General features: G+C 46.2%; 1 protein-coding gene across 2 annotated transcripts in view; it reads left to right on the plus strand.

Moving 5' to 3' along the window:
• Positions 1-1,225: 1,225 nt before the first annotated feature.
• cdk6 (cyclin dependent kinase 6) overlaps positions 1,226-14,142 on the plus strand; it is a 34,563-nt gene continuing 21,646 nt past the window's right edge. Inside the window, exons 1-4 of one of the 2 annotated variants that reach the window (XM_056582897.1) lie at positions 1,226-1,379; positions 2,605-2,955; positions 5,343-5,478; positions 11,258-11,425. In XM_056582897.1, the coding sequence (XP_056438872.1) occupies positions 2,732-2,955; positions 5,343-5,478; positions 11,258-11,425 (528 nt within the window). In that variant the 5' untranslated portion in view covers positions 1,226-1,379; positions 2,605-2,731. The other variant, XM_056582896.1, reaches the window with a different exon arrangement.

A 14,142-nucleotide genomic window follows, 5' to 3' on the forward strand; every position in this document is an offset into this window, starting at 1 on the left:
CACTTTCATCCTGGGAGGAATCCTCAGTGTGCAGCTCCATCCAGCATGCAAGACATGTTTTGTATGTAAATCTTCGAGCACCAGGGGAGAAGGGCGAGAGACAGAGGGAGAGACAGCGAGAGACAGCGAGAGAGGGGGTGGGGGTTCTCTCCCCCTCCTCTGATCCCCAGTGTGCATCTCAAAAGCAGAGCTTCAGATGAAGTTATGATAATGGCGCTGGGTTCCACGCCTGTCGTGTCACGTCTCAGCCGTGTCCGTTCACAGAGCCGTGGAGGGGAGAACTTTAGATTTTTAAAGTAAGAAGTGTTTAAAAGGAGGGGTTTTTATTTATGATGGGAAAACGTGGTGGTTGGTAGGTTGTTGTTACTGTTGGGACAAGATCGATTTAAAAAAAAGTATTGTTATAATTGTTTGTATAGGCCTAAATGAATTTCTGAGAATAATGATAGTATTTACTTTCAGAAGCTGCCACTTTCATAAGTTAGTGCTGTTTCTGACAACTTTTAATGGAAAGCATTTTTTATACATAAATATATGAGATTTATTTAGTCAGAAATGTTTCTTCTAGAATTATAATTAATTATATTGAGTTATTAAACAATTCTAAAATGTTAGTCAATAATTTTTTTTATAATTAGGCAAGAATTAAGTGTATACATTGAAAGGTAAATCTTTGTTTTAAACATTATTTCGATTTATTAATGTGTATACCCATTTGATTTAATGTACTATACTGTACGCTCGCTATGTTTTTGTCATGATAAACCCCTCACATAAAACAATGGGCCCGGCGGTAGCAGAGCCCTCGGCGTTCACAGCAGCTCCTCCATGAGAGCGTGAAAAACGACCACCCGAGAAGAGGAGCTACTTGAAGAAGAATCCCCTACCGACAGAAATCAAGCCACCGGGCCTTGAACCTGACCTCATGGGCCATCGAGGAGCGCTTGTCGCATTGCCTTCCCCGCTGGTGCATTGTTAACGAGAGAGTTGTGTAAATGGCCAGGAGAGATAGATAGTGTGACTATCCAATAAACTCCTTCGCAGTCCCGACCTCGCTCTCTCTCTCTCTCACTCTCTTTCTCTCCCATGTGGCGCTCCCGGTTTTGACAACAGAGACAAAACCTAGAGGGCTATGAATGGTAAAAGAACCAAGGAGGCAGAGGGAAAGCTAAAAGAAGGCGGTTTGCCTTTGTAGTCGTTAGGAATGCGGAAATGTCCCTGCTCTGTGTCAAACCCTCTCTGAAGGGGGTCAGGCACATTCAACCAGCGTGGGAAAGCAGGGGAGAGTCGGAGCTCACAGGCGAAGCGTTGCATATCCCGGGATATATGGAAAAAGAAAGAGAAATCTGAAAGACGGAAGAGGAGCGTGCTTTCGAGGGGTATATCACGCGTTTGCCTTTGTCCTATGACCTCCCTGGAAAAAAAAAGTAGCAACAGTGCGCCCATGCAGATAGTTTTTGTGCTTGTGGAATACGCCCCCCTCCCTTGGTGTAGTGTTTGCTGCTCTGAGTCTCAGAGGTGGTGGTGGTGTGTATGTGTGTGTGCAGTCTTGAGGGATGGGGGGTTAGAGCGTGCACAGTCCAACTACCTGTGTGGCCCCGCACGAGGACAGTGAGGGATGTGTGTGATGCTGTCTACTGGGAGTTCTCATTTAATTGAATTTACAACTTAAAACATCCACAACAGCAATGTTTCCTCTGCAGTTTATTGGACGTCATGCCAACTTTGCGACATTTTATTGACAACGTAACAAGAAGGTAATCATGAGCCATTTTACGCTTTAAGTTATCGATTTATATTGTTTTGGTTCAGAACAGTAGGTTGTTATGTTTCCTTTGTGAATCAATAAAACGACAAAATGCTGCAATCTAGAGATTTCTCCTCCGATTTATTATTTTTTTTATTTTCTGAATCGAGAAACTATTAAATTAATATAAAATAATCCACGTGACCCTTCTTCACCAAAACCACTTGATAATGTTGACAATACTTTGTTTTATCGGCTGCGATTGCAACTGGCATGAAATAGGACTGAGAAAGTGTTTAAATTGAGCATTTCTGCAGGAAGTTTAGACAATGCCAGTAAGCCACGTGCTCGCAGAGTCTGTCTTGCCTGAAACAGAAGTTTGATAAAGGGCACATTTTGACTGTCTCTTGCTCACTGCAACCACCCGAGCTAGGCTCATATGATTCCAAGTATTCGAAGTAGTTTATATTTATTTCCCTAGGCTTATTGTCTCCTCTATTTCGGGTCGCCATATCCATCTTGAAAGCATCATGGGTATCAGGGGGCGATTTAATTACCATTAGCCAAATGTCAAATCTGTTTAGCTTGCTCTATGCAGGCCTTCGTAATAATAATAACGGCCGGATGAAATTGTAAAAAGGGTGGTTATACTTGACATTATTCTGTTTTTTAGAGAGGTAGGAGGACATGAGTTGATAATATGCGTAATAGGAGGAGGAGTGGAAGTGGGACGCATCGGGTCTCTGTTGATAGTCGGAATATAACATGACAGCTCTATTATTGCCTACGTGGACCACCGTTTGATCCAAACTGACATGGATGGTGACTTTCTACCTCTGTGTCTCCCTGTTATCCAGGCATTGCACGTGCCAACTCTCTCCTAGGAAGATGTCTTTGTGAAAAAGCCTTGACTCGTCACACTCGCCCGGGATTCCCCACAATATTTTCAGCTGCAGAAAAAAAACTGAAAAATAACCAGCAACAATGGACAAAGAAACTATTGCTACTGACTATGAACCTGTCGCCGAGATAGGCGAGGGCGCTTACGGGAAAGTGTATAAAGCGAGAGATTTGAAGAACGGGGGACGCTTTGTAGCCTTAAAGAGAGTTCGGGTCCAAACAGAAGAAGAAGGAATGCCTCTCTCTACCATTCGGGAGGTGGCGGTACTGAGGCAGCTCGAGGCGTTCGAGCACCCCAATGTTGTCAGGTAAGTCAAGTGTGTGTGTGTGCGCGTGTGTCCTTTACGTTTTGAATAGACTGGTTTGTGATGGTCCTCCTCCATACCTATGTTCATAATGAATGACTGCAATTAGTGATTGAATGAATTTGAGGGTGTACCTCAATGTATAGCATTTTTGACACACACACACACACACACACACACACACACACACACACACACACACACACACAAGGGAGTAGCATTCCTCTGGGTCTCACCTCCATGTTTGTTTTATCGTGGACTTTGCGAAGAATGAAAGAATGACCCAGATCCTGACAATAATTCGTCCATAATCAATGAATGACAGGGTACGACACAGAATGTTTTGTCTAAAAGTACCCTATTTAGAACAAGAAACGGTTCAGCTTTCCTATTCCTATTTAACCAACCCTAAGGATAAGTTGAGCACCACATAGCCAACCCTACGTTGGTGCACCCAACTGTGTGTGTGTGTGTGTGTGCATGTGCGTGCGTGCGCGAGATGCACCAGGAAACCCCTGGGTGTTTGTAATGGGGGCCATTATTCATTCCATATGTTCTGTGTCTGGGAGCCCTCATTGTAGCCCAGCGAACCCAGCGAGGGGGTCCTGCTTTAAACAGCCACCGCTTTAAGAGAGGTTTGGACAGATTTCCTACTGGAGGAACTGGCTCCTTGTTGATATCATCTCATATACTTGACTGATCCTGTCTTTCAACTACATTACAGAGTATTACCTGTTGACTCGGGACACTTTGTTGTTTGGTGTGAATGCCAAGATCTGCTGTAAGGGTTGAGCGATTGGGTACCAGGAACGGTTAAAGGTTTGAACTTATATTTCTTGGTGACCATTTGGTAAGGCTAAGGTTCAGTGGGGTTGGTGGTTTTTACGCGGCAATATGAGACAGCGTCCATATCTCCGTGTCACGATGGAGCAGGAAGTAGAGGAGGACCTCCCTGGCGGTCACCCTCTCAGGGTCACGTCTCTGATGGGCATTCCATCCCGGGTCACTTGGCATGCTGTTGCCGTCAGGAGGGATGCTGGCCGCGTAGCCGTAGCGGACAGGCTAGGCTAGGGTTACCATGGACCATCAGAGGTTGTCATGGACACGGGTTAGGGAATGCCGCTTTGGTTGTGGTCCTGAGGTCTTTGAAGAGAAGATACTGGATTACTTTTTTTTTTTTTTTTCTTTTTGGTAAACAGCTTTTCACTAGTAGAGCCGGTCTTGGCAGCCACGCAGACATAATCTGTTTTTTTGGCTTTAGGGTCGTTGCCTAGTGAAGACAACTGTAAATCTTTTGTCTTAAACCTTTTGAATCCCGAGAGCTTCGCACGGAAGTAATGGAGATTGTCGTGAGGAGCCGGCGTTATCGCTGCGTGTGAATGTATGCGTGGTTCTCTACACAAAACTCTAGTAAAATAACTTATTTGGAACGCTCCACACAATTTATCTCAAAATTGAATTTACTAGATTGAAACGCGTAGATTGTGTCCATATAAACCAGCCATAAAGTGTCGGCGTTTTAACTGTGTGTTCTGTTGGAATGTTACGGGCCGACAACCGTCCCTGTTCCATTGGATCCTAGTGGGGGTTGTAAATGATTGAGCTATCAAAGTGGAGCTGCTGCCAACATCTTGATCGGTCACATGAAAGTACATGTAAACAGACCATGGCTCTGTGGTTGGCATCTGAGGACAAACGGCCCCAAACATACCTGCGGACCCATTTAATACAATCCAAAGAGATTTATTTTCAAATACATTGAAAGGGTCTGTTAACGCAATGCAGCAATAGTTACAGAAGTTTAGGGAACACGTTTGATGGATCTGGCCTTTGTTTTTGTTGTCATCATCCTCATTGTTGGGCTCCAAACAAGAGAAGCTATTTTTCAAGGAGGATCACACCTCTTTAAAAGGAAGCGCATACATATTTTTTTAATTAATTTATTTCAATATATTTCAGTCCTGCCAACTATGAACTTAGGTAGTTCAGATTCGGTTCAGTTTGTTATTTTAACCAACTGTCTGCATACAGTCCGGCCATTTGGCCTGGTACCCATGTACCAAGTATTGGGCAAACACTTACTCAAGTTTTTGCCCAATACTTGGGTAAACACTCTGCAAAATGTCAATTCACAGCCTTGAACTTACCAACTTTAGCCATGAACTTACCGTTACCCACCGTCTGTCCTACAATACCTAGCCCATCGCCACCTACAAGTCGGTGGCCTCTTTTTTCCTTTGTTTTTATTTTGGAGTGGGCGGGGACTGACATTAGTGGTCTTTTCTGCCCTCTTTCTAACAACCGAGCGGTCACACAGGTATGCAAATATCTCTCCAATTGCAGTGCCTCTTGATTCCAAGCTGCTGCTTTGCTCTCCTCCTCCACTCCAGGTTGTTTGATGTGTGCACAGTTTCTCGGACCGACCGCGAGACTAAACTCACGCTGGTCTTTGAGCATGTGGACCAGGACCTCACCACCTACCTGGAGAAGGCCCCTGACCCTGGCGTCCCTTCTGAAACCATCAAGGTAGGACGGGGGGGGACGGAGACGGGGGGGGGGGGGGACGGAGGGGCTTTGGGATTTTAATCAGGGCAAATCAAGGCATAACCTATAACTTACTGCTTACTGCTGTTTATCATTAACACTAATACATGTCTACTGTGTTCCTGTGCCCTGAGACATTATACGCACGGTATCTGGCCCACAATTACAAATCTATTTGTAAAGTTAGTGTACTGGTTTATTATCACCATGCTCATTCATGGAATAAAGGACAGTCACTCATGGCAACGCAATTCTTAAATTCCAGGCCAACATCGCAAACAAAGTAAATAATAATGGATCACAGATTACAACCCATACCCCTGTTGCTGGTTTGCTCGCGCTCCGCCTACGATGTGTTCATGGTCCATGGTATGGTGGCCTGGGGAGTATTCTTAGATGAGGTCAGCCGGAGACAGAGAGGATGCAGTGGTGCTGGGGCGACATCAGAGGTGCACGGGGCGTTCTCGTGCGCTGCACATGTGGCAGCTGGGCTCCAAATTAAAGACTTCTTGCCGTCTCTATTTTGATTGCCCTCCCTCCCTCTTCCCCTCTGTTTACACGGTTTCGCAGATAGGGAAACAGCCGTGCGTCTGTATTATAAAATCCCCCAAAATGTTAAAAGTGTCCATGTGGTGTCTTTTAAAACATTTTTATATGGGAAGAATATAAAAAGGTTAGTTCACCATTAGTTAACTATGTTTCCAAATCTATCCAGAGTGCCAGATCTGTCCTTCTCTTTGTCTCCCACAAAAGTGAAGCGCATGCACAAAATCTTTCTGGAAGGGGATTCAAGATATCATGTGTTTGCAACTAATGTCAACTCCGCATCTCATGACCGTTCCTTCAGTTCGCTGGACGTTCATCCACTGTCCTGCCCACCCTCACACTCTCTTCACACACATGTGGTCGGAGTCCCAAGGAGGGGGGTTGGTGTTAATAATGGTGGGACCTTATGATAGGGGCAACCTCCCCGTGTTATTGACAGTAGAGTGGACGCTACATAGTAACCCTCAAGGACACACACACACACACACACACACACACACACACACACACACACACACACACACACACACACACACACACACACACACACACACACACACACACACACACACACACACACACACACACACACACACACAACCCCCCCCCCCCCTCCGCTCGGGTAGCCTTTGGCCCCCTGTGAGTGTCCAGCCAACGGTGCATCCAAATAAACCCCCTTTTCCAAATGTAGTGCCCTTGTGTGTTCATCCTGCGCCACCCACTCGCACCTCGCCTCAGTCTCCAGACCCACCACATGCTCATTGATGAAAGAGGCCCTCCTCCAAGAATCAAATGAGCTGGAAGGACATCAAGCGGCCGGGCTGCCCCAACCTCGCTGCTCCTCGGCTGGGCCAGCGCTTGGGTTTCACCCACACTCCTCCTCCATTCTCATCCACCACCACGACCACCACCACCACCACCGCCGCCACCACCACCACCGCCGCCCTCCAAGCCTGCTGAACTCTTTTCTCCAGGCCCATAAAGGGGGAGGTTAATGAAGCATGGGGAGGGAATTACACTAACGCTAACCGGCAGATGTCTCACATTGTGCCTAGCTACAATTAACAATATGGCTGCCCCTGGTACATTAGCATGAGAAAAGGAGGCGCACTTGGAAAGCCATGTTTTGACGGCATCTTGCAGCAGGCTAGCTAGCTACTATTTTTTTTTTCCTTCTTACTTGGTCCTTCTGCTCATGAGGGGTCAGATGTGTTGCGTTTATGGTTTGGATTTGGTGTTCACCGCTGGCCAAGTGATATTCGAGGGGGTTCTGGTTGAAGTGGTGCCAATGGAACGACAGTTGGGTGTTGAGCAACCAGTTTGGCTGGACTGCTGTTCTGTGTGCGAAGGCAATCCTCCACATCCAGGCATCGTTTCCCAACCACGCAGTCGTTGAGGAACAGAGAAAGGGGGCCGAAACTGCCCTCGTTATGTTTGTTAAATGTCAGATATCCATTACCCCGTTCCCTGCCAATCAACTGTGAGAGTAATTGACAGACAAGGGGAGATGACACCGGGGCCAATGGCGGCTAATATTGTTTGTGTGTTTTTCCAAGAGTCACACTTCTGAGATAATTAGTATTGGAAGGAAGAAAATGCAGCAGAAAGGAAGCTTGGTGAAATGGCTATTTAAAGCCGAGAGGAACTCGGGCTGCTGCTATTGTGTCAGATACCATCCCAGCCCCCCTGGAAAAAAAATCTGCCCCACTCTCGTACGGCCCGCTCGGCCTGTTGGCCTGCTAGCTGGGTCATGGCTGAATGGAGATGGAGAAAGAAAAGCCTGTTTACGCACCCCTTGGTTAAAACACACACACACACACACACACACACACACACACACACACACACACACACACACACACACACACACACACACACACACACACACACACACACACACACACACACACACACACACTTGGACCCGGATAACATTGCATGTAAACACACAAACACACACGTCGACGGGGACAATGAGCGAGCGGCGCCGGGCTACGTCGGGCACACATGGGTCCACGTGAGGCGCACACACACGCGCACAATGCAGTCATCTCCCTGCCATTCTGCGGGGGCATCCTGTCGCCACCTCTTCGGGGGGGCTGCACAGTGGCCAGACCCGCGCCGCTTTGCTAATGTCTTCTGCTTGAGTGTGCAAGCCCCCTTGTTTCAACCCTTTTGAGTCCCTCGCCAGCTGGTCGGCCCGTGAATGGGGCAGCGGGCTCGGGTCCATGTCACTTGTGAGGTCCTGGCTCGGAGGGGGTGTTCTGCGGGGTGTGCGCATGTGTTTTATTTAGTAGGGGGGAGGGGGGGGGGGGGGGGGGGGGGGGGGGGGGTTTGGAGTTGGGCTGGTGTTAGTGGTTAGGGCGGGAGGCGGGTGAACCACGACACAGCGGCGGACGACAACAACCGCCGTCCAGTGTGAGGAAGAGGGGTTGCTCGTGTCACGTCCGCGCAGGTGCCCGCTCGCTCTGCCTCATGTCCGTCCTCCTCTTCCTCCTCCTCCTCCTCTTCCCCTCTGCTGTTTGTGTGTTCCCCCTAGCCATTTCCTTTTCTCTCTCTTCCGCTCTCCACCGCGCCTCGCTCCCTCTCCTGCTCCCCTCTAATCACTCCCTATCTCTCTCGCCCTCTCTCTCTCTCTCCCCCTCTAATCACTCCCTATCTCTCTCGCCCTCTCTCTCTCTCTCTCCCCCTCTCTGTGTCTGCATGCCGCCCGTGTGGTGCCCCCGGCTCAGTTGCAGGGTGGTCAGCTATGAGAGGAAACACTCATTGTGCCGTGTGGCCCCTGAGTCCGGCCAGCCTATAATACTGTACCGCACCGCATCTGCTTCAGAGAAAAAAAAAACGAAACGCCACAACAACAACTGACTGTTGAGCAGCAAATTGGGATGAAGGCCAAGTGGCCGTCCTTTCGCAAAGCCCCATCCTATAGAGCCACTTGCTTTATGGTGAAGTCTGCTTTGAAAGTATGACATGCTTGTTCGTACTGACAGGTGCTATGTTGGAATAAAACTGTTTGGGGTGGGGGGGTTAACTGTCATATTTGCGTCAGTCCTTGACGACCCCATTGTGCATGCCCTATGGCCGTGTACTGTAGGGCGACAGTTTGTGAGAACAACAAGTTGGAACTATAGCAAGACAGCTGCTGAAAAACAGATTATCCCTCTCTCTCTTTCTCTCTCTGTCTCTCTCTCTCCCTCTCTCCCTCGCCCTCTCTTCTCCCTCTCTCTCTCTCTTTCCCTCTCCCTCTCTTCTCCCTCTCTCTCTCTCTCTCCCTTTCCCTCTCCCTCCCTCTCTCTCTCTCTGTGTTATCAAACATCTGCCACAGTCGGCTATGGGAGCAGCAGGCCCACTCATGTTAACTCCTTCCACACTGCCGTGCTTTAGATCATTTTCCCCCGAGGGACACGCTCATAATTACCTTTTATCTCCCACTGTCGTCGGGTTGTTGTTGCTTTGACCCAAACTCGCACACCAGGAGCCATCAAAGCAGAAGCGGCGCACGTGGATCATAACCCCGTTCATAATCATTCTCTAGCGCTTTGTAAAGGGGGTCACTCGCAGCCGGTCAGTCCGTGAAGCGGATACACGCACATCGGTTTCACATTCTGAGTATCAAAACAGGGCTTCTCCGATCACGGACCATCTGCCGTGTGATGTCTCGTCCAGCTCTCCTAACTGTAACCCAGTGTCCTCCGCCACCGGCTCCCAACAACAACCTTCAATTTATGTTTCCCTCTGAGTTTTCAACGACAATTTTATAATTTGCCATCCTCAGTTGTCTATTTGAAGTTTGAATTGTAACCATATTATTTTTCTCTTATCATTTGCCATCCTCAGTTGTCTGTATGAAGTTCCAATTGTAACCCTATTATTTGTGCTTGTATTGTATCCTTGGTATTGGAGGAATCTTAAAGGAGAATGTTGGAAGCAGTTTTGGTTAACTATTAGGGATGTGAATAACTCAAATCTTTCGTGGTCGAATTATCAGTCGGTGGTATGAACGAATATTCGATGTGTGCCGACATTCACAAAGGCAGCCATGGATCATCTGCAAGAAATCGCTTAATTTCTTAAACGCAAAAAAAACAACTACCTGTTAAGTAGTTCCAGTCAAATTGTCTGTTGTGAAAATGCATTGAACTGTAATCAGAAAACGAGGTTATATGCTATAGACCCTATAGTATCTGTGGTATAAAGGCTGGGACGAATTTCATATTATAAATCTGTACACTTTATGTTGAAAGTATAGACCGTCGCGAATCCCATTGAAACGAATGGCGCTGTGATTCGGTCTTCAAAACGAGAGCTGGTAAATTGTGAAAAATGAATTAAACTAATCAGACAACACGGTTATATGCTATAGACCCTAGAGTATCTGTGGTAGAAAGGCTGGGACGAATTTTGAATTATGTACTGTATATGTACAATGCATAACGTTAGCTCTCTGGCTCATAGCTGAGCGGACTAGAATACCTCCCGTTGCCAAGTCGTAGCTACGGTCCGTCCTATATACTGCTGGAGGAGTGAACAATGTTTCCGTTGCATAAGAACCTTACGGGAAGGTAATGATTGTTCCAGGTATTAGTCAAACCCTCGGGCGTTACCAGGGAAACAAAGTTATGGCATGTGAAAAACTTTATGTTTGAATGGGAAAAAATGTTAACAGTCCAAATGTTAAAAATCGATTTTGACCCTCGGGTACGAATAATCGAGTAATCAAATATTCTGACCCATCCCTATTAACTATAGCTTTTGAATGCAGGAGATGATATAGTTAATTATCCCAGATGGGACAGTAATGTTTAATGGGTATTTATGAATACAGGACCATAATGGGGATTTTAAAAGACAAATTTTATTTCAGACTAAATAAATACCAAAAATATATCTTACACTATATAAATGCAAGAAATGTACGGCAACATTAAATACTTTTGAGGTAGGAGGACATTATTTACTCTTACAGTATGTGCTTGATTATTGAAACTAAACATTATATACCATTTTAGTACAGGAGTAAAACATAATACAATTTGGGGGCGCATGCAAAATGTTGGTCTCGTTATTTCCTTTCACTGTCCAAGCACTGTCCTGTTGAGCTGTGGTTCTGTGGTCCTGATGAACTGCTGCCGTGGGCCTGATGAACTGGGTTTCTGTGGTCCTGTTCTTGGGGTTCTGTGGTGCTGACGGACCCGTTCTTTGTGGCCCTCTGCAGGACATGATGTACCAGCTGCTCCAGGGACTGGACTTCCTCCACTCGCACCGCGTGGTCCACCGAGACCTGAAGCCCCAGAACATCCTAGTCACCAGTGGGGGACAGATCAAACTGGCTGACTTCGGCCTGGCGCGCATCTACAGCTTCCAGATGGCCCTCACCTCTGTGGTGAGTTGTGGCAAGCTGGACCTCCTGTATAGGCCGTTTAACAAACACACACCAAGACCCAATTCGTTTACACTGGAAAACCCCAGCTGGAGTCTCCAAAGCTAGCATCACGATGCGATGCTAGCTTAGCATCTCCTTTATTGGTACCCAGTCAAAACCCAGTCAAAACATATTCTTAACTTTTAACCATATAAATGTCCTGCTAGGAAGGTTCTTCCATCAAAAAGGCCTGAAAGTGGGTTCCAACTTCAGAACAATACATGTTAAAAGGTGTTTCACTATTCATATAGAGGATTTAGACATATTCTCTCAGAGAATATAAAAGTCTTGACTTTAAGAGGCCCTGCTAAAAAATACGTTTCTCTTCCTTGTTTTCTATTCTGCATCCAAGAGCTACTTCACATCTTGACTATTCTTCTGACACACGTTCTTCAGTGCTTGATAACCTAGCCCCAAACCGACCCCCTCACATACTGTCGTCCTCAGATACTTCTTCACCTGAAGCAGTTTTTTATATGACCTTGTACTATCTTCCTATCTTATCCAAATACAAAACGCTCTTGGCGCTTCCCTCACAAATCTAATCTCAACAAAATGATTGATACGTATTTACTTTCTTACTTTCTCTTTCTCTTTTACCACAGGTTCATTTCTTAAAACACTTATTGTTGATTGACGATCTCGTGTCACACAAGTATGTATAACTAACCTAACTAAGGTTGCTCTGTCAGACTAGGTAACGGAGGAACGACCCGTTTCACCTTTTGCATGTTTATTTGTGTGCATGTATGCGTGTGTACTGGTGTGTGCATGCAAATCTGTGATTATAAGCTCGTCAGATTCTTGTGTGTGTTGTTGTGGAGACATTTGAAGACATGCATATAGAAATGTAGACACACACACACACACACACACACACACACACACACACACACACACACACACACACACACACACACACACACACACACACACACACACACATTGTTATTGACACTCAAACACTAGATAGGCTGTTGTCTCCAAAGAGAGATATGCAGATACTAGAAATGCATAAATGAGCAGCGAAATCAATTCAGATTCAATGCTCAGGTCTGGTTTTTGGGGTTTAAATGTGGCCAATATCCGATTCCAGTGTGATATGTTCACAGTCGAATTCACACGTGCTATCGTGGGTGACAGATTGCTAGAAAAGGAAAGAAACGACATTACTATTATTCTACTATTTGAACCGTCAGTTCACTGACCAGGTCTAGTAGCTCTCGCTACTGCAGAATTTTGACAATTGTTAATCTAGAGTGGCGGAAAAATAACAGGAAAGACCAAATGACTGTTAAGACTGAGTTGGCATTGCAAAAATCTGACCCGTATCTTGTTCAGGACCCTGATTTGAAATTGGCCCAAATCAGAATCAGATCAGATCTGATACCATCGGATGATTCTGATCACATCGTTCTGAAAAAAAATCCCATCAGAGTCACTCATGAGCAAAAGATGTGGTCCTTTTCCTTGCCGTCTATACCTGGCCTTAGTGTCCCTTGGCAGACAGGGATGGATGGACGGACAGAGACACACACCTCTATCTTCCCACCGCCGGTGCGTTTGCAAACGTGGAGGAGGCAGCTCTGATGACCAGATAACCGCCAGAGAAAGGAGAGGGTTGAGGCCCAGGAACCGGCTAAGACTCAAAAGAGACTTGAGAGAGGAGCCTTTAATTGAAGAGAGATGGGACATCTAGGGTCCAGATAGCAGGCTAACAATGGTCAGGGCAAGGTCGTGCGTAGTCCAACGGATGGACAGTGACTGCATTGTCTGCGTTGTGTATGTTTGGCCGACCCAAACATACATAATGCTATTTAAAGAAATACAAAATTGCACTTGGGCAATTTCAATATTTTATTCATATATATATATATATATATATATATATATATATATATATATATAGAGACGACTATGTTGCTCTCTCCTTTAGCCGTTAAGTGAACTGCAGCGTGCTGAAGGCCGTGCATTTAGAGCTCTGGAGTGCAAGCTCTGTGGGTTCAGAATAGTAGTCAGACGCTTATGTCAGCCAAAACATAATTAGATGTAACAATGAAGTTTCATGAAAGAACAGAATTTTTTTGCCATTAGCTGCAATTAGAAGTAGCTTCCTTCCCTTTTACCGGCCAAACCGGCCCCATTCTGAAATATTATAAATCAACCCACAGGCCGTTCTACCATTAGAGAGATTAGAGAGAGGGAATTTCTACCTTAATAGTTAAATTACAACCTGTTGTTATGTTGGCAATTTAAAGCGATTTACATTGCGTCAAACTCCTACTCGTCGTCCCTGTAAGTGTTGGGATGCATAGAGTTGTGTCTTACAGAGTCTAGCCTGCCAGGTCACCAGAACCAACGTATGGCTCCGCAATAAACTCAACCTGGGAATCCAACTCGATTGAAGGATATCGAGTATGTATGCATGTGAGTGAGAACGAGAGGGAGGGGAGAAGGAAAGCGAGAGAGTGCGCGTGTGCGTGCTGAAGTGGAACAGTGCAACGTGAGCATGCGATCTCAGGTTCCAGATGAATGTTGCTGTGTCTGGAATCCCCCTATTAGCCCCTCCAACACACACACACACACACACACACACACACACACACACACACACACACACACACACACACACACACACACACACACACACACACACACACACACACACACACACACAC

The sequence above is a fragment of the Gadus chalcogrammus genome, chromosome 22 (assembly GCF_026213295.1).
Source record: "Gadus chalcogrammus isolate NIFS_2021 chromosome 22, NIFS_Gcha_1.0, whole genome shotgun sequence".
Lineage (NCBI taxonomy): Eukaryota > Metazoa > Chordata > Actinopteri > Gadiformes > Gadidae > Gadus > Gadus chalcogrammus.